The sequence below is a fragment of the Scylla paramamosain genome, chromosome 32, assembly GCF_035594125.1.
Source record: "Scylla paramamosain isolate STU-SP2022 chromosome 32, ASM3559412v1, whole genome shotgun sequence".
NCBI classification, from domain to species: domain Eukaryota; kingdom Metazoa; phylum Arthropoda; class Malacostraca; order Decapoda; family Portunidae; genus Scylla; species Scylla paramamosain.
Window position 1 is genome coordinate 7,207,086 of NC_087182.1, and position 21,164 is coordinate 7,228,249.

Below are 21,164 nucleotides of genomic sequence, written 5' to 3' on the forward strand. Positions count from 1 at the left end.
GTAGAAAAAACAATGAACATAATCCACAACATACATATATACAACGCAACATGACCAGCACAAAGTCTCTTAATTGATTTTCTAAAATAATATTCATATGAAAAGCTGTGACTTAACAGTACAATTAGTCCTGTATTAATTTTGTTTTTCATACCTCAGCCTTCACTGTATTGTATCTGGTCCAGTCTACATATAGAACTTAGAAATTAAATTATACCAACACAAATCTTTCAAAATCACACACAAAAGAAAAAATAATGGAGAGCTATTACTAATGAGCTAATCAATACTAATATACGTCAGCTTCTATATCTAGGCCAGCATGGTCCTGTACACAGCCTGGGTCATGCACCAAGACCTCTGCTTCCTTCCCAGGCAAACATCTCTGCCTTGCTATTTGACACATCACACATGACTCAAAGTAAACAGGTCACAACATATATACAATTACTTCCAGGAATTTGAGATTTGCTTTGTAATTTTACAGCAAATATGTACCATAAAATAAACAAAGCAGATCTGATAACCAAAGCATGTTTTTTTTTTTTTTTTTTTTTTTTTTTTTTTTTTTTTTTTAATGAGAAGAGAGCTATGATGCAAAATGATGACCTTCCTGTTTCTCCTCAGCAGTCAAATTGCTGAGGGTTGCAGTGTCAGGGAAAGTCTTGAGACCTAGGAAGCTTAGAGTGGTCACTACAGGTGGTAATCACCCTTGCTAAGGTGCTCCAACTAAGGGGAAGGGGAAAAGGCTCTTCTAAGATGCTCAAGGTCACTATAGATAATATATAGCAGACCTGATGGGTAAACACGATGCCCAAACTCAGGGGTTACGTGTTTTTCGTGGGTGTGGGCGAGCCATGAGGTGCAACTGGTGAGCGTGGAGGGAGAAATAAGGGCAAATGAGACGTGGTGTGAGGGTGGAGGGTGAGGGAGAGGAGAGTGCACCCTTCACCACCTCTCCATTAATACCCTCACAGCTCAAGCTAATACTGACTGAAACCACCAAAACCTCGACAAATATACTGACAGAAATTAAAGTTTGATAAATAAGAAATGTGAAAGTACACTCAAAATATCTAAAAATTAATCTCATTGTTGATAAATTTTTCCCCGTGGAATGTTGCAAATACCCACTCTACACAGTTATAATTTTCATGCCACCAATAAGATCTTCCATCAAACTGAAGCATTTAGAATCACAATATTCCCAGAATGCAAGCTGAAGAATGATGCATTCCAGAAAATACTTGTTATCAAAATATACTATAAAGAATTATGCAAGTCTCTATACAGGTGTGTATATTCTTTGTAAGCTCTTTTATCTGTACATAAGCATAAAGTTTATTGCAAGCTTTCTGACTTACAGCAGTAAAGATATGCCTGATATGCCATAAGATTTCATCTGTAACCACAAAATAAGAGAGGATATATAAAGAAAAGAGGGAGTGAGAGAAACAGAGAGAAAAGTGTGGGTTGATGAAAACACTGAAATCTGCACAGGACAGCATGCAGCTTTCAGTGGTTGTTGTCGCAGAGAGCGGGTTTAGCACAATGTGTGGCTTCAGTTGTAGATGGAGCTCATCTGTATATATTACACTAAAGAGAGCAAAGGAAAATACATCCATCCAGTATCATTGGTTTTGTATTCACATGACTATTACCTACACACAGATTGACTTAGCCTATTATAAAAGCATAACCCATACTGTCAAGTTCCAACACTGTACATGAATGGATACATCACATTGACAGTGTGAATGAGGAACTTCAAACCAATGTTTTACAATAATACACTTTATAAAGCTGCAGTACTAAATTCTGAATGTGTAGTACCTTCCATTTGTTTTTTTTTCTAATATAATTGTCCAGTTATCTTTCAAGGACAGTACCCAATATCTTGCTGATCAGGTGAGAAATATATTTTTTTTTGCTACAGGCCTGTCAGTCATTATAGGACAAAGTCAAGGCTTATGCTAATGTAAACAATATCCTTAAAGCTTCAGCTGGTACCTAAGGGAGGTTCAGGTGTCTGAGAAAACACATGATACTGGATTCTGAGCAGAGACAGGGTGAACTCAGTGAGAGTAAAGCATAATGGGTGTGCTGTTAAGTGTAATATTTTGGCTGGTGGGGATGTGCCTGATGGTGATACAGGTTGTGGGTGAAAAATCCATGCAAAACAGTGTTCAAGCTGTAATGAACCAAAGACAATAGTGTTAGAAAAATATAGAAGAGGAAACAATAAGTTAAATTTAGTCCAAGTGAAGCAGAAGTGGACTTGTGAAGTGGTGGTTGAATTCTCACTTACGAGGTACTGAACACAGCAACATATGTAGTGCTCGAGTGAAATTACCAATACCTTACATTGCACAGTAATGCTGAAAATAAATAATTATTTGTGGTAGTCACTAATCACTATGAAACTTACCATTAACTTACCATCTTGTTAGAGGCTATTAATGTATGTTATCTAACAGAAAATACATTAATCAAGATACACCATGCCAATGCACTAATGTCCTCATTAAGACCAATTGGTGCTAAAAACCTCCATGTATATAGTAACCACACTCACATAATGAAACAGGTCACAGCACTGTGCAGCTTACTGTGCCTGGTGTAAATCATCTATGCACTATACTGATATGCAGGTCACCAGGTAATGCTAATTACCTAGACAGCATCAACTAAATCAGATTTCTGCCAGTGGCAGTCCTAAGCATTACACTTTTGTACATGTGAATACACACATACACAATTTCATGAAAATAAATGTTTTCTGAATACATCAGATACAAAAGCAGCATTCAAAAACAACCTACGATCCTATTTTTTTTATATTAACCTCACCTTACTGTTCTGCTTAAAAACAAAAAGTAACACAAAATGCTACTTTCTTTGTACCACAAGCAATTTCTGTCAGCACCAATTGCTCTGCACTTGACAGAGGTGCATATGTAGGGAGAAAAGTACCAAACATAAGTAATACATTTTTTTTTTTTTTTTGCATAAATATCTTTGAATCATCAAAAGGATAAAATGAGCAAGAATGAATAGTACTGCCGAAGAGGTGATGAGCTAACCTGGTTGGGTGGGAAGCGGCCATACAGGAAGACCAGAGTAAAGAGCATGATGAAGCCCATTATGTTGGGGATGAAGGCGGTGCACTTCACTGAGAGGCTGTAGTCCATGTAGCGAGAGTTCATGACCATGTCCGCTGTGGTGAGAAATACCCAGCCTTAGTGGTTGCCTTTTAGTGCTGAGGAATATCCAGTCTTCAATACATTATCCAATATACTTAATGGTCACTGAGAGGCACATATCAAGTACTATTGAGAAAACACTAACCTGGTATAAGTTTGAATGAAGAAAATGGAAACTGTGTCAATATTCTTTTTATATGAGGATTAACACTATTCTATGCTGTCAAAATAGTGTATCAGTTTCTGTTTTCTTCATGCCTTTGTTATGCTAGTTTTCCCAATAGTATATACAAACACCATAAAAAGAATTAAGTGATTCATATGCCATGCCACACTTACAGGACCAACATCTTATCTTTCTACAAATTCTGGCATATATAGAACCTCCCTCCTTGATATGAACTGTTTTTTGATGACTTTCAATAGAAAAATGTAGTTAAACAACTGTATATTTACTCAGCATGAAATGAGTGAAGAGGTATTTTCAGATTCTGATCAGGTGAGAAAAGTGTGATGCCCCTCTTGTGCCAGACACATTACTCTATCTTACCTTCCAAGTATGGCCGACCTGTTGCGTTGTCAATCTCTGAGCGTGCCTTCCAAGTCCACATACTTTCGTTTCCCTCACTGATGAACACAGAGTCCTCTACTGTGAACACTCTGCTGCTGTTGGGATCTGGGAGTACATAGGAGAGGAAAGAACATAAAAACATAAGGAAAGTGACAAGAAGCCAGCAGAGAGAGAGAGAGAGAGAGAGAGAGAGAGAGAGAGAGAGAGAGAGAGAGAGAGAGAGAGAGAGAGAGAGAGAGAGGAGAGAGAGAGAGAGAGAGAGAGAGAGAGAGAGAGAGAGAGAGAGAGAGAGAGAGGAGAGAGAGAGAGAGAGAGGAGAGAGAGAGAGAGAGAGAGAGAGAAAAATATAGGACCTGTAGTCAGATATCATTCATTATCAACAAATCTTACATCTTGTGCAGGAAAAAAAGGTTACATTTACAGTTCACCAGAGTGCTTTGATGCAATTTTCTCAGGTAACACACCTATATACTGCCCATAGGGACCAGGGCTGTAGAAGATCTGGTTTTTTCCACATGTTGAGGTCCAGAATCATGACCATAAAGATGATGCCGTAGTTGAACCATTTGCCAGTGACAGATATCTTAGCATACTTCCAGCGGAGGATGTAAGTGGAGAAGCCTGGGAGGTTGACGTCAATAGTGGAGGTGAAATGTGGGAAGTCCCAATCCTGCATGACAATCAGCAGGTCCATGACGAGGATGAAGGATGCCAGGAATGCGCGTGAAAATTCTGGGGAGAGGAAGGGAAGGAACTAAAATCTAGGGGAAAGTGCACAAAAAAGACTAGAGGTAATTAAATATAAAGGACAGGACAGGGAATAGGAAGAGCCATGTATAGACTCTGGAGAGATGATGGACACTAGAGGCACTTGTGATAACTGTGGAGAGAGGAGAGGATAAACAGTAAGAAGGAAAAAAGTGCATTAATTAATCAAGTATGGAAGAGCAGGAGAGGGAGGAGACTAAGGTATACATGTTAAAAGGAAGAGGGTAAAAGGTGTATTGGCAATGGAGAAAACAAAACAAGAAAAAAGTAAGGATTTTAGAGAGAGAGAGAGAGAGAGAGAGAGAGAGAGAGAGAGAGAGAGAGAGAGAGAGGAGAGAGAGAGAGAGAGGAGAGAGAGAGAGAGAGAGAGAGAGAGAGAGAGAGAGAGAGAGAGAGTACAGCACACATTGTAAGTACTGTAATTATACACTAACACCTTTCACTAACGAACCTAATAAACATATGAACCAAACCCAGACCATTTCACTACACTAGATGAGCCACCATGAACAATCCAACAACAATAAGAATCAATAAGAAAGAACAGATCACTCCCTAAACACTACAGGCCAAAGAACAGCATGTATAAAACGATAAGACTGTGAACAATCTAACAGCAATAAGAAAAAGAAAAAGAACAAATCACTCCCTAAACACTACAGGCTTAAGAACAGCAAGTATAAGGCCATAAGACTGTGAACAATCCAACAGTAATAAGAATCACGAACAGATCGCTTCCTAAAACACAACAGAGCAAAGAACAGCTAGTAGAGAAATGACAAGCCACCTGAAGAACGCCAGAGTCCACTTCGGAAAACAGGGAAGGGAAGGCCTCTCATTCCCTTCCTTATTGCTATTCATGTATGCATCGTCTCGTCAGGAAGTTGTCCGTGGCCGGGAGTAATTAGTGCGCAGGTGGAAAATAGTAAACAGACGGAGATGGATGATGATTGTGATAGCATTAATAGTGGTGGAGGTGGTGGTGAAAGCTGTTTATGGTGAAAATAGTAGTAGTAGTAGTAGTAGTAGTAGTAGTAGTAGTAGTAGTAGTAGTAGTAGTAGTAGTAGTATAGTAACAACAACAACAACAACAATACCAAAACCACCACCACAAACAACGAACAACAACAACAGAAACAACAACAACACCCTCCTCATCCTTTGAAGTAAATTTAGACTTTCCCTGAAGTGACAAGACGCACCTGATCAATGTCGACGCACGTGACACGGGGGGAGCACCGCCACACACACACACACACACACACACACACGTTCCCTTCAGAGCGAGTTCTTTCCAGTCTTTAATCCAAAGACTCCACAGACTCGTTAAACAAACATGAACGTAATTATAACTCCATGCTAATAACATCCTTTTTAATGTTTTATTTTATGGCATGCTGTCTGTAGTCAGTATGAATAGAGCATGGCAAGAATGGTACGTAAAGAAGAGGGGCAGGAAATGAAGAGGAGCTGCCAAGGAGGAAGATGAAGAAGAAAATAAAGAAGAGAAAATATGATATTTCCCTATACAGCAGATACAGAAGAGGAAGGATGAAATGTAAGAATGATAACAGAAAAGGAAGCGAGTAAGGGAGGACGAGAAGAAAAAGGGAAAACAAAAGGAGGAGAATAATGAAGAAAAAACAATTTATAGAAGGATAAACTATAAGATAATAATAGAAAAGGAAGCGAGTAAGGGAAGACGAGAAGGAAAAGTGAAGGCACATAGAAGAAAAATAATAGAAAAACAAGGCAAAGCAAGGGAAGTATGGCAGAAGAATGAAATATGAGCCAGCCCACTGAATCAAACGTAGCCACATCAGGCCGCACACTCTTGTTGCGAAGGACGGCCAACATGTAAACAATATCCGTCTTTTCCTCCTTCACGAAAATGCGAGACGTAAGAAATTTCAATAACACGAAAATATGCAAGTTATTACGAGAGAGAGAGAGAGAGAGAGAGAGAGAGAGAGAGAGAGAGAGAGAGAGAGAGAGAGAGAGAGAGAGAGAGAGAGAGGCATTAGGGATGGGAGAGGAAGGAAAACGGAGCCAGAGAGAGGAGTGATGAAGAGGTGGAAGAAAATGAGTATTATTTCAGGTCACGATGTAGCAGTTTGTTTCTCCAAGGCCGTGGAAGAGAACCATATTGAGCCATTACAGTACACACACACACACACACACACACACACACACACACACACACACACACACACACACACACAGTGTTATCTATATAACTCGTTTGAAAAGATTTATGCAAAATGATTTTCCATCTACTAACACTATTAAGACAACAATAACGGCAGTAGTAGTAGTAGTAGTAGTAGTAGTAGTAGTAGAAATACAACCACTACAATTACCATTCATACAGTAACAATAATAACAAAAGTAATGTCAATAATAACAATAACAACAACAACAACAACAACAACAACAACAATAACAACAACAATACAAAATAAAAACAACAATAATAATAATATCAACACAGCTCGTCCCTGCAGAAAACAGCCGCAAGAACCACCACCACCACCACCACTACTGGCCACCCACTGATCTGGCAACACTCCAGTTACGACACATAAAAAAACGGTCGTTGTTGCAAGGCGGCGGCGACGGCGGCGTCCTGGACACCCACAAGTTTCATCAAGACCTTCTGGATGAAAGGAACAAAATATCGAAGAGAAAAGAGAAACAATCTATGCACAGTGTTGCCGGGAGTGAGAATGGATAAGAAGCGAGGAAGCGAGGAACTGAGAGTTAAGTGAAGGGAGGTCTGTGAATGGAGGGAGGAAGGCTGAAGGCACGGAAGTTAGAGGACGAGGAAGAGGATAAAGATAATTCAAGAGGAAAGCTGTAGGTTATGTACAAATATTCTTGGTATCTTAAGGGAGGAAAGTGAAAGGAAATGATATATGCATCAAATAAGGAAGGAGGAAGAAAAGGAAAAGAAAAACTAGATAAAAAAAAGAAAAGAAAAACAGCAAGTGACAGAAAAGGAAAAGACCGCAGCAGCACAGCATTAGCCAAAGAAACCTACAGACCCGAGATTCCTTTAATAGTAGCAAGTAACATAAAAGTTTCCAGGATTTAACGCAATAATCTAGTTTCATAATGTGCACTTTTCCAGATCTCTTCATTACCAGCAAACGAGGAGCGCAGAAAATGTAGGAGGAGGAGGAGGAAGACGAGGAAAGAGAGGAAGAAGGAAACAAGGCGAGGGAAGACGAGTTCAAAGACTGTCAGCGCATGCGTGTGGAGCTATAAATACACGAAGTAAATAAAACTTGAATCTGCTCATAACGAAGATTGAGAACATGAAGAACTTTGAGAGGAGAACGTTTTAGAAGCACTCAAGGTTTCTAGTTACACAGAGAACCACTAAAATTCGCAGCTAAACAAACGGCTCAGTAATCTATAACGCTAACAGACTGCAACACACACACACACACACACACACACACACACACACACACACACACACACACACACAGACTGATTGCGGACAAGGAAACACAACGAATCTCTTAAAAATACACTTGTTCATTGTTCTGCTTGTGTATTTCTCTTGACTCCTTGGTGCTATGAGGAAGGAGGACAAGAATGGATAAGAAAAATGCAGAATATGCAATACAATAAAGGGAAACATGCCACGTAAGATACACAAAGAGAAAGGAAAGATTTATGACACAAAGACGACGGAAGGCAAGAAGGAAGGCAGGCAGGCAGGGAGGCAGGGGGAGCAGGGACCGGAAAGATGGACAGAAGAGATGGGAGAGATAAGATAGGAGAAGGAAGGGGGCGGTGGAAACAGATAGAAATAGGCAAAAAAGCAGGAAATAAGACCAAAGAAAATATCTTTCGGGAAAGACATCTTGAGACACACTAGATACGAAAAATTTTTTAAGTTTCCTCATAACAAACCACTAATTTTCCATCTTACACTTGACAATTCACCAAAACTCTCACTACACTCCATACACACTCTGCATATAAATGGATTCATTCTCCGCCAAAAATGACTGCGGGTGTCTTGCATGGGGAATCCGGATTAGCCAGGTGTGACGTTGTGACGGTGTGACGCGCGCAAAGAAGCCACAGGTGTCTGAGATTAGGGCGTCTGACTTTTCCTCTCCCCTTCTGAGCACATGGTCGATACAAGGAGGGCGGGAAGGCAGGGAGGGAGAGGCGGAGGAAATGGAGAGGAAAGGAAGAGGGAACGTAATTGGCCCGAGGAAAAGGGAGCAGAGTGGAGAGGAACAGAGGGAGGGATTGGGCAGAACGAAATCAAAGGAACCAAGCAACGAGGAGTAAGAAGATTAGGAAATGCAGAAAAGAAAAGAATGGATGGGTGGTGGAGGGGATTTAGAACACACACACACACACACGAGAGAGAGAGAGAGAGAGAGAGAGAGAGAGAGAGAGAGAGAGAGAGAGAGAGAGAGAGAGAGAGAGAGAGAGAGAGAGAGAGAGGAGAGAGAGAGAGAGAGAGAGAGAGAGAGAGAGCCAGCCACTTAATTACCACCTAAAATCGATAAAAACTACAAAACAAGAAAGAAAAATAAAAGAAAAAAGAGCACAGTAACAGAAGACAACACAACATCACAACGAACAAGGAAAAAAAACAACAACGGAAACTAGAAAACACAATACTAGATAACAACAGAACACAACGAACAACACCAACGTAACACAACACTCACCCGTAGTTTCCACGAAGCCCTTGTTAAGCTCGTCCCAGGAAATGTAGTCAGAAACGATAAGGAAGATGACCACTATCGCCACTACAATGTACCCGCACCAAAAGATCAAGATTCGTGGAATGTTTGAAATCCGGTAGAGGCGAACGGAACTCAGGCGCCCAGTTCGGATACAAGTTGTCCTGCAGCATCATATCCGTGACCATGAGGGCAGTCACAAGGTCTCCCAGCCACGTGCAGGTCGCCGCGGCCTTCATCATGCTGCGGGAAGAACATGAAGTAGATTAAGAAATTGTCACGTGAGTTTGTTTTGGTTGTGTGGGGTTGTGTAATGTGCCACGTGTTTTCTTACTTGTGCGATGGTGAATGGTAAAGTGGTGGTGGTGGTGGTGGTGGTGGTGGTGGTAGTAGTAGTAGTAGTAGTAGTAGTAGTAGTAGTAGTAGTAGTAGTAGTAGTAGTAGTAGTAGTAGTAGTAGTAGTAGCAGTAGTAGTAGTAGTAGTAGTAGTAGTAGTAGTAGTAGTAGTAGTAGTAGTAGCAGCAGTAGTAGTAGTAGTAGTAGCTACATAAATTGGAACGTTGATAGTTGTTTTTGTTCAATAAGCGCATTCTCTCTCTCTCTCTCTCTCTCTCTCTCTCTCTCTCTCTCTCACACACACACACACACGCACACGCAGTAACATTCCCAGCGCTCATTAACATGCCAACCACAGAGCGCCGTACCTTCCCAGTAGCTGTCCATTCCATGCACAGTAACTACCGCTCCCTTCCACCCTCCTCTCTTTATCCCTTCCTTCCCCTACAACTCAGCCTGGTCTTTACTCTCCTCCAGTATGTTTCTCCCTGCTCCTCTTCATCCCTAGGTCCTACCTCTATCCCTTCTCCCTCCCGACCTCTTCTCCCTGGCCTAACGGCTTGCCATAAGACTAACTGTGCCCCTAATCACCTCCCCCACCTCCGCCACAACCAGAGGGAAGCACACGCCACTAAATACAGAAGTGTGTGTCAATTTGAGGATTTTCTGTCTGCATTTCGAGTCCTGCTGGAAAGAGAAGAGAGGAGGTGTCTTTAGGTTTCCATGTTTTTTCCTGTTAAATTATACACATATGTTTTTTTGAGGACGATAATTTGAGTCAGAGAGAGAGAGAGAGAGAGAGAGAGAGAGAGAGAGAGAGAGAGAGAGAGAGAGAGAGAGAGAGAGAGAGAGAGAGAGAGAGAGAGAGAGAGAGAGAGAGAGATGCACTGAATGCCACGCACACAAAAATAGCAAAAGCGATAAAAAAAATAAAGAGCAGTTTAGCTCACACAGGTGACTCAGTTCCCTCCTCTTGAAGACACATGAATCATACACTTCCAGATCAGAGCAAAGCACATTATTCTGCAGCTTCCGTGTGTCGAGGATGAATAACTAAACACTCCACTTTTATATTAAGGAAAAAAAGAAAAAAATACAAACAAAAAAGGGAAGGCGCCGCAACATCACTACAAAATGTTCCAAACAAATAAACTGATAGGTTAAAATAGTGATAACAAAACTGTGATAGGGTAAAAAACAGCAAAAATAACCTCCCCCCAAAAAAAAGTAAAAACATAACAAAAATACCCCCAAAATGTCAATATATAAAAGGAAATGGAATTAATCAACGAAGTGCCACAGATTAAAAATGCAGGTATCACAATGCATCAAGTGAGGGAAGAGAATTAAGACGGCAATGAGAAATGTTATGGAACAGGTGAGAGATGCAGGGATGAGCAAGTACCTTCATTACCGTAGTGGCGGAATGTACGAAGAAAAAACAGCAAAAAGAGGAGTGTGCAGAGCTGAGGTTAGCTTAGGGAGGGGAAATGGTGACAGAAATAGCTTTGGTCTCTCTTTACTCAAGTGGTGTGTGGAGGCGTTCTCAGTGCAAGGATATATGAGGCTTCTGGGTACACGGCGTCTCAGAGGGAAGGGCGTGGGGAAAAGTGACTTATACAGAAGGTTTTGCTTGCATTTTGACGCTAAATTTGTTGTTAATTAAGATTCTTGGTGAAGGGCAGCTCAAGAATGTTCAGTGGACGAGGGGAGGCTAAGATGGATGTTTTAAGAGGAGTGGGTACAGTTGTAAGGAAGGCTGTTTTGACAGTCACATGAGGAATTGAGCTTCTAAGGCCTCATAAATGACAAGGGTTTCTCTCCCACTATTCAGAAATAACAGGTGCATCAGAGGTCGAGTGTTCTGTGCAAATTATTCAGGAGTTCAGCAGTTCCTCCTTCGAAAATGATGAGTAGAATACGATGGAGATAATTAGCGAAGGTGTACAAATGTATTGAGCTCTAATGGGATAATTAGATCCAACAAAAAGCAATTGAAACTCCACCATAAGTAACAGGTTTTCAAGAAGAATGACCGTCTACCGTAGCAGAAACACCGGATCACACGAGGGACGGACTTGTAATACATTATCAGAAGCCGTCCAAATGGTTCATTGTCAAAAACTTAGTTCAGCTCACAGACAGAACGAAAGGCTTCACTTGAGCCTGTAAAAGTGGATAAGCGAGATTCAGATAAGAAAATAGAAAGGGAGTAAAGGGATCGCCAGTGTACCCTTGCCTTGAAGAATCTAGAATGACGACGATATGTTGTAGGCTGATAGAAGTTTGATGGTGGACGATATTACCAATACAGAAGAGGTTGACTGAGTAAATTGAAGGCGCCAAAAAACACAATCATAAGGCGGCTAATTGTACAGAAGCTACTACTGACAGATTCTTAAGTTTGACGGTAGCAGATACTATCAGTACGAAAGTGACGGACTGATTGAATTTCAAACGCCAAAACAGCATGGTCATTAAATACTTAACACGTGATATTAGGCAACAAAAAGGAAAACAAAAAAGTGAGATGCCAGTCCTTAAAGAAAAAAGCCAAAAGAATGATCCAGAACTGCAGGATAGGTCTTGAAAACTTCCTTTTGAAAGAGTTTAGATCAGAGGAATGGGGAAATACATAAGCAGGCAGGGGTTCAAAGTTTACCAGAATTGCTTATACAGAGAGACGGCTGTTGACGGATACCAATGTCTCATTAAGTAGTTAAGAGCGTTGTGAGGGACGTTATCAGGACCATTAACCTCTGCCAGGGTCAAGGTTAGGGAGGGTTAGGAAAACATCATTAGAATCTTGACAACAGGTGGAATTACTGAGTTAAAGGGCAGAGACGAGGGAGGAAGGAGAACTTTGTCTCTTCTCTGTCAACACGACGAAAGGTGTTTATCGTATGACTCTGGAAATATGAGGAAAAGATATGGCAGTTCGTAGATATTCCTGGCTAGCTGACAGAAGTTACGAGTAGAATGCTTAGCCTTGAAAAGGTTTTTAACATTTTTTTCTGATTTTTTTATAGACATTTTGAAGAGTCACAAAATAGAGCTGGCACGATTCCGGACAGATATGTAAATACTACGAGTCTTGGGAAACAGACTGATACAGTGCTTCGGACCACATTCTGAAACACTACGCCACACCTCCACAACTTTCAAAGGACCCTAGTTGAAATGACACGGGTTTTTAAGGGTCTTTTTGTGGTTTCAGTGGCAGATTAACAAGATTTCTGTATAATTAACAGAAGGAACATTCCTGAGAACCCGTCTAATAAAATCTGTGACGTTTGAAAGTAGTCGTGGTGAGAGAACAAAGCGCTTCAGAATACGGGCCTTTGTGTGAGGCGCCTCCATATCTCTCCTGACACACAAAACAGCTTATCTGAACTCCCGGATTTACAACTATACGCTTACTGCGTGGAATTTACACTTCCGCACCAAGGTTTGTCGATCTCTTATTACTCAGAGCACAGCCAAATGGGTTCCTGACACGACACCAGTAGTTACTCAGCGGGAAAGTCAGAATATCACACCTTCAGGTCTTTCCAGTTCTCTGAGGTCGCGTGTTGAAAAATAAACGTCAAAACAGTACAAAAACACCTGGTTTCCTGTATTTTATTTTTTATTTATTTATTTATTTATTTATTTTTGGCGGGAGTCCAAGGGTTAGGATTCATAGGTGTATTTTTCACGTGGTAAGTTTTGGAATTAAACGGTGGGTATTGTGAAAGCTGCGATAGGTGACGAATATTATGAGTCTGAAATGTAAAGTTGTTATGCAAAATACTGGCACCACTGTTAAGAGTAGATGACGTTCCTTGGCAACACTGACGCAGGCGAAGAGCATCTAGCTGCAACATTTACCGCCACACACACACACACACACACACACACACACACACACACAAACACACACACACATTTACTTCACTGTATGCATGAGGCGGTGTGATCTTTAACCTTACCTCACCTAATGTCACCAGAGTGTCATCTCTCTGGGGTAAAACAGTGCCATCTTTGTGACGTTAGATCAAAACAAGAGGAAAAAAAAAAAAAGAAAATGTAACTTCTCCTCCTCCTCCTCCTCTTCCTCCTCCTTCTCCTCCTCCTCCTCCTCCTCCTCCTCCTCCTCCTCCTCCTCCTCCTCCTCCTCCTCCTCCTCCTTCTACTACTACTACTACTACTACTACTACTGCTCATGACTTTATGGAGCTGAGCTGTAATTTCACGTAAAAAAAAGAAAAAGAAAAGAAATACATGAGGGAGCGATAAAATAAGATAAGGTGTTGATCTCTTATATGATACTCGGTTATCCCTCCATTTATCTTATCAGAGAGAGAGAGAGAGAGAGAGAGAGAGAGAGAGAGAGAGAGAGAGAGAGAGAGAGAGAGAGAGAGAGAGAGAGAGAGCAAGTTCCATTTAGGACACTGCGCCAGGATTTTCCTACCATTCTTAATGATACCAACTTTTCTCATCACCACTAACTTCCATCTTCATCTTGGAGGAAAATTTTGCCTTTCTCACTCCCTCTCTGTTTTCCTTTCCCTGCCGTGTCTCTTCTCTCCTTCAACCCTTCTGCTCCTTCCCTAATCTTATTTCTTTTTTTTTTTTCTCTTCTTCAGGCAAGTCCTTTCTCCTTCAGTCCTTTTTTCAGTTTTGCTTCTTCTTTGCTTCTAGCCGTGTCTCTTCTTCCTTCCTTCCTTTAACCCTTCTGCTCCTCCTCTAGCCTTACTTCTTTCTTTTGCTCTCTTCTTCAGCCATATCCTTCCTCCTTCTCCTCCTTCAGTCTCATCTCTCTTCCTTCTCTCCTCTAGTTTTGCTCCTTCTCCTTTCCTTCTTTTATTTCTGTTTCCTTCTTCTCTTCCTTCATCTTTCTCCTTCCTCCTTTCCTTCTGCAAGCTTGACCTTCCTCCTTCCTTCCTTCAGCCTTGTCTTGTTCGTTACCTCCTTCAGCTCTGTCCTTTCTTCCTTGCCTCTCCTTCCCTCCTTCAGTCCAGTCCTTTCTCTCATTCATCCCTTTCTCCCCTCTGCTTCTTTATTTCTTTCTTTCCCTCTTTAGCTCCATCTCTCCTCCTCTTCCTTTCCTTCTTTATCCTTCTCCATGTCTCCTCCTCTTCTTCCTCCTATTCTTCCTTTCCTTCTTTAGCTTTCTCCATCTATCCTCCTCCTCCTCACATTCCCTTTTTTTTCCCAGTCCTCCTCATAGTCAGAAATGCGATTAATGCATCCAAACCTCATTTACGCCCATTGTAAGACATAATAGCCACTGACGTCACTGAAACAAATGCTATCGCCGAGGTATGAAGGTTCAGGCGTTTATATTAACACCTCAGAGCAGCGGCGCACGATTCTCACCCTTATTTCCTGGTGATGAAAGGCCGCCATTAGCATGAGCCAGGGTCTCTTGAGGGTAGAGGGAGAAGGGGTAAATTACTGTGGAATAGTCTTCTTAGTCAGTTGATTTTCCAGCCTAGGAAAGATGGTGTCTCGTGTACTGCTCTCTCTCTCTCTCTCTCTCTCTCTCTCTCTCTCTCTCTCTCTCTCTCTCTCTCTCTCTCTCTCTCTCTCTCTGCTTTAATTTCTCCCCATTTCCTCCTCCTCCTCCTCCTCCACCTCCTTCTCCTCTTATCCTACTTCTATTTATCCTTACTAACTCCATTCCTTTCATTCTCCCCCCTGACTCTCTCTCTCTCTCTCTCTCTCTCTCTCTCTCTCTCTCTCTCTCTCTCTCTCTGCCATATTAAATACCACCATGCCACGAACACCTGTAATGGTCTCTCTCTCTCTCTCTCTCTCTCTCTCTCTCTCTCTCTCTCTCTCTCTCTCTCTCTCTCTCTCTCTCTCTCTCTCTCTCCTTTCATCTACGTGCTCTTAATTTACATTCTTTCACGTTTTTTCCTCCCCATCTTCCTTCCTTTATCTCTCCTTTCCCTTTCGTCTTATCCCTTTTCTCTCTTTACTCTCATTTCTCATTCCATCTTTTTCACGCTCACCTCATATCCGCATTCCTTTTCTCTCCTTTTCCTCATGATTTCATTCTCCCATTCTCCACAACTTTCTTTTCCCCTTTCTTTCTCTCTTTCTCTCTCCCTCACTCTTCCGTCATTCTTCCTCACTTTTCAACTTCTCTGAATACTTCATTATCTTGTTTTCTTGCTGCGTCTCTCTTGTTCTATCTTTCTTTTCTTTCTCTCTGTCTCTTGTTGTCTTCAGTTCTTTCATTTCTTTCATCCTTGAGTCAGGCCTTTGCATTCTTAAGCACTTTACTCTCTCTCTCTCTCTCTCTCTCTCTCTCTCTCTCTCTCTCTCTCTCTCTCTCTCTCTCTCTCTCTCTCTCTCTCTCAAGACTATTTTCAAAAGTCAGAGAAATAATCAATTGGATTCTCATGTGTGTTTTCCCCGCTGGAGGTGGAGAATCTTTGTTAAACTACAAGAATCATGCCAACACTCTTCACCATCCCAATAACTTTCATCAGAACCAGTTGAAAAGTTATCGAGATGGAGTCTTGGGCCCGCATTCTGAAAACCCTTGTTCTCTCACCCCTATTTTCAAAGGCCACAGAGATAACTAGCCGGGTTCTAAAAAGTGCTTCTTCAGTTGATAATGTAGAAATCTTGCTAATCTGTCACTAGAAAGCGAAACACATCCTTAGAAACCTGAGGAACTTGAACTAGAGCTTTTGAAATTCGAATGAGTGCGGCACAGAAGAGTTTGAAAATATGGTCACTGAAACGATGAAAAATGTGGGGTATTATTTTAGTGCTTTCCTTCTCTCCCGTCACTCCCTCATTCCTTCGTCAGGCAAAGCACGGCGCAAATTATTTAACCGTAACACATGCTATCAAAGGCCTCGCAAGCTTCTTTTATTCTTGTCCTCGCATGGTTTTTCTCTCTCTCTCTCTCTCTCTCTCTCTCTCTCTCTCTCTCTCTCTCTCTCTCTCTCTCTCTCTCTCTCTCTCTCTCTCTCTCTCTGTGTAAGCCAGCCGACAAACTCCCATCATTAGGACTACAGTACACTAAACACACACACACACACACACACACACACACACACACACACACACACACAATTTATTCACAAAAGGACCTGTTTGTAATGATTTCCAGGAAGTCAAGGGATGTGAGGCACGTGAAAAAAGAAAAAAAAAAAACTGTGAGTACGTGTTTTTTTCTTCATTTAGTAAATCTGAATGTCGGTTTCTGGGAAATATTGAATACTGAAATACCGAAAAAATAGCAGTAAACGGTTTTAAATGTTTGATTATGAGAGAGAGAGAGAGAGAGAGAGAGAGAGAGAGAGAGAGAGAGAGAGAGAGAGAGAGAGAGAGAGAGAGAGAGAGAGAGAGAGAGAGAGAGAGAGAGAAAGAAAGAAAGAAAGAAAGAAAGAAAGAAAGAAAGAAAGAAAGAGAGAGAGAGAGAGAGAGAGAGAGAGAGAGAGAGAGAGAGAGAGAGAGAGAGAGAGAGAGAGAGAGAGAGAGAGAGAGAGAGAGAGAGAGAGAGAGAGTATGACCGGAGGGCAACACACACACACACACACACACACACACACACACACACACACACACACACACACACACACACACACACACACACACACACACACACACACACACACACACACAGATCTTAACGAGAACGAAAAATAAGTAAAACGTGAATGTAATTTGAAAAGCTAAACAAAACTACCAAAAAGAAAAAAAAAAAAACAGAATTTTGAAGAGCAAACAAACCACTTGGGAACATTAACATACAAAAAATGAAAAGTTAATTATGAATATGACAGAAACTTATGTAATATGTCAATAAAAGTGCACAAAAAGTGACCATCAGAGAGAGAGAGAGAGAGAGAGAGAGAGAGAGAGAGAGAGAGAGAGAGAGAGAGAGAGAGAGAGAGAGAGAGAGAGAGAGAGAGAGAGAGAGAGAGAGAAGGGAAAAACTAGAGGCAGGGAAAGGTTAAGGAAGACGAGGAAAAGTTGAAGGGACTCGGAAGTAAAGGAAGAGGAAGGGCGAGTGACAGAGGTTGGCTTAGGAGGGAGAGGGGGAAGAGGTGCACCTAAGGGCCCGTCTCCCTCCCTAACCTCTTAAAAACACTTCTCTCTCTCTCTTCTCTCTCTCTCTCTCTCTACTCCTGTGCATTTCTCTCTTGTCCTTTTCTCTCTCTATATATTGGATACCGGAATAGTTTGGGAGTCTCTCTCTCTCTCTCTCTCTCTCTCTCTCTCTCTCTCTCTCTCTCTCTCTCTCTCTCTCTCTCTCTCTCTCTCTCTCTCTCTCTCTCTCTCTCTCCCCTCAAATAACAGTGTCTCTCCATTTACTCTGGTTCCCCTTTCCTCCCGTCGGGCGCCAAAAGCCATTCCTCAAACGTTGCCTTTATCCCCTCCTTTCCTGTTACTTCCTCCTCTTCCCTCCTCCTCCTTCCCTCTCGAAGACGCCGCCCTGAGACTCAACAGACACTCGGGAAATACATAAAAAAACGATTCCTCCTCCTCCTCCTCCTCCTCCTCCTCCTCCTCCTCCTGCGTAAATTTGCTATGTTCTCGTCAGGTTTAGGTATTGCGTCCATTCACTCATTCATTCACTCACTCATTCACTCACTCACTCACGTTGGTCTTATTTGCCTCGATGTATTCAAACACACTGTCTTACACTTAATTAAATTTTTCGATGTATTCAGACTCACTCCTGAATCCCTCGATGTACAGTATGCACTCACTCACTCATTTACTCACTCACTCACGCTGCTCTTAAATTCCTCTATGTATTCCAGACTCACTCACTCACTCACTCACGCTGCTCTTAAATTCCTCTATGTATTCCAGACTCACTCACTCACTCACTCACGCTGCTCTTAAATTCCTCTATGTATTCCAGACTCACTCACTCACTCACTCACGCTGCTCTTAAATTCCTCTATGTATTCCAGACTCACTCGCTCTCTCACTCACGCCGCTCTTAAACGCCTTGACGTATCCTGACTGATTGCTTGACGGAACGGCCGGATAGAAGAAGCAGAGGCCGCCGTCGCTGCCAAATGAGACCCGTAAATCTCGACGTTGAAGGTGCGAGAAGTTTACTCATTATTCTTTCCTGAGGGACAGACGGTGAAGTTCCTAGCTGGCGATCGTGACGTCACCGCGAAGTTGCTGTACACCTGATTAGTCAATGATGTCACAAACAACCCGGAAGAGACGAGACGAGATGTTGGTACCACGTCAAACAGACAAGGCTGAACACGTCACACTGTCACATATTCTGAAACGCTTTGCTCTCTCACCACACAATTTTCCAAAGCTAGAGTCGGGTTCTCAAGAGTGTTCCCCTGTTAACAATGTGGAGATCTTGTTAATCTGTCACCGCAACCGTAAAAAAAAAAAATAATAATAATAAATAAATAAATAAATAAATAAATAAATTAGAAACTCGTGTCACTTTTTACTACTAAAGCCTGTTGAAAGTAGTCGAGGTGCTGGCAGAAGTGTTTCAGATTGGTGTCCTCTATTCCATTCTATAGTTTCGCGGGAAAATTAAATGAACAAAAATGCTCCGGGATGTAAACAAGGAAAGCCGCTTCTGAGTTCACGCTACGATGATTCTTTTCAATGGAAGGGTGAGGTAAGGGCGGGGCGGGGCGGGGCGGGGCGGGGCGGGGCGGGGCGGGGCGGGTATAGGCGAGGGTAGGTAGGGGTGTGGGAAGAATGGTGAAGGGCGGAAGGGAGGGACAGTGGAAGGGAGAAATGAAAGAAAGGGTGGAGGTGGTCCCCTGGAAGATTGGAAGACATATCTCCTTCCTCCCCTGCCCCCCACTCTCTCTCTCTCTCTCTCTCTCTCTCTCTCTCTCTCTCTCTCTGGTAATAGTATAAATCCCACAGATGAAGATGAAATATTGGTCCCCTTTCCTCACTTTCTGTTCCTCCTCCTCCTCCTCCTCCTCCTCCTCCTCCTCCTTCTCTTCCTCCTCCTCCATCGCTATAAATGACCTGCGATTTTAGGGAAAGGTGAAGGCAAAGAAATCGGTGAAGGACAGGCCAAAAGAGCTACGCCAGGAAATGAAGAGGTAAAAATTTGGAGAAAGAGAGAGGTGAAAAAAAAGTGAAACCGGAGAAAGACGAAGAGGATAAAAGTACGAAGAAATCTGGAAAAGGAAAAAAATATATATAAATGACAAAAGAGAAACAGGATATGCCAATGACAAAAAAAAAAAAAAAGAGAAAAGTGGAAGTAAGAGAAAACAGGAGGAAACAGAGAAGGCTAGAAGTGACATAAAGAAAAATATGAATTATGAAAAAGAGACACGATAACCACATTAAAGTAAAGAAACAGAGAAAGAAAAGGGAACGAGAAAAAAATAAGAATGAAAAGAATAAAAAGATACAGGAAACTGGATAAAGAGAAAGAAGGAATATAAAAAAAAGAGTACAACCCCAATGGAAGCAAGGGGAAATAAAAATAGATGGATGACAGTGAAAGAGAAACAAAGAATAGAATAAAGAGAAAGAAGAAAAAAAAGAGCGTAACCCCAATGAAACCAAAGAAAAATAAAAAAACAGATGGATGACAGTGAAAGATAACAGAGAAGACAAAAAAATAAAGAAAAAGAAAAAAAACTTAACCGCAATGAAACAAAGGGAGAAAGAGAGACAAAGAAAAAAATGAAAGCGACTGAAAGAGAAATAGGGGAGAGGAGAATAAAGAGAAAGATGGAAGAGTAAAAAAAAGACACTATAATGCCAATGATAGCTAAACTTTCCCCCTTAACACACTATGGAATGGGCAGCGGCGCCACAACCCCCCTCCTCTATCCCCCAGTCTGCGTCTCCCCCTCCCTCTCCCCCTTCCCTCTATTCCTCACAGCCTCCCCATCCCTTCATCCCCTCAATCCCTGGCTAGAGAGGGGAGATAGGCGCTAACAGAGAGTAGTGAGTTAGTGTAGTAGTGTTGGCGCGCGCGCTCTCTCTCTCTCTCTCTCTCTCTCTCTCTCTCTCTCTCTCTCTCTCTGGTACAGGTAGGTATACGTAAAAAAGGTATACCATATAAATGCAAGAGTAATGATACTGTTTGTCTACGTAACTGCCTTATGTTTGTTCTCTCTCTCTCTCTCTCTCTCTCTCTCTCTCTCTCTCTCTCTCTCTCTCTCTCTCTCTCTCTCTCTCTCTCTCTCTCTCTCTCTCTCTCTCTCTCTCTGCCTTTGAACCTCTATCGCGGGAACTAAAATTTGAGTCGTTTTTTTCCAGTGGGCGGCAAACCTTCTCACACAAATCAATATTTACAAAAGTGACTTCAGAGGCGGCGGTGCTCTTTGCCTGCTTAGCGTGGGGAGCTCAGGAGCCTTTCGTTCTGTTCCGTAAAGTTTTTGGGCTTAGCTTGAGTAGCAGTGTGTGTGTGTGTGTGTGTGTGTGTGTGTGTGTGTGTGTGTGTGTGTGTGTGTGTGTGTGTGTGTGTGTGTGTGTGTACCCAACATATTCTTTTTCTTTCACATCCTGTATCGAAATGTAATCTACGTGTGTGTGTGTGTGTGTGTGTGTGTGTGTGTGTGTGTGTGTGTGTGTGTGTGTGTGTGTGTG

At 42.0% G+C, this 21,164-nt stretch overlaps 1 protein-coding gene across 1 annotated transcript in view; it reads right to left on the bottom strand.

Moving 5' to 3' along the window:
• Window positions 1–21,164, bottom strand: part of LOC135089159 (transmembrane protein 117-like) — a 100,414-nt gene that overhangs the window by 7,426 nt on the left and 71,824 nt on the right. Inside the window, 6 exon segments of the mRNA XM_063984453.1 lie at window positions 3,084–3,217; window positions 3,754–3,879; window positions 4,239–4,284; window positions 4,286–4,506; window positions 9,246–9,384; window positions 9,386–9,503. Of these exon segments, the coding sequence (XP_063840523.1) occupies window positions 3,084–3,217; window positions 3,754–3,879; window positions 4,239–4,284; window positions 4,286–4,506; window positions 9,246–9,384; window positions 9,386–9,503 (784 nt within the window).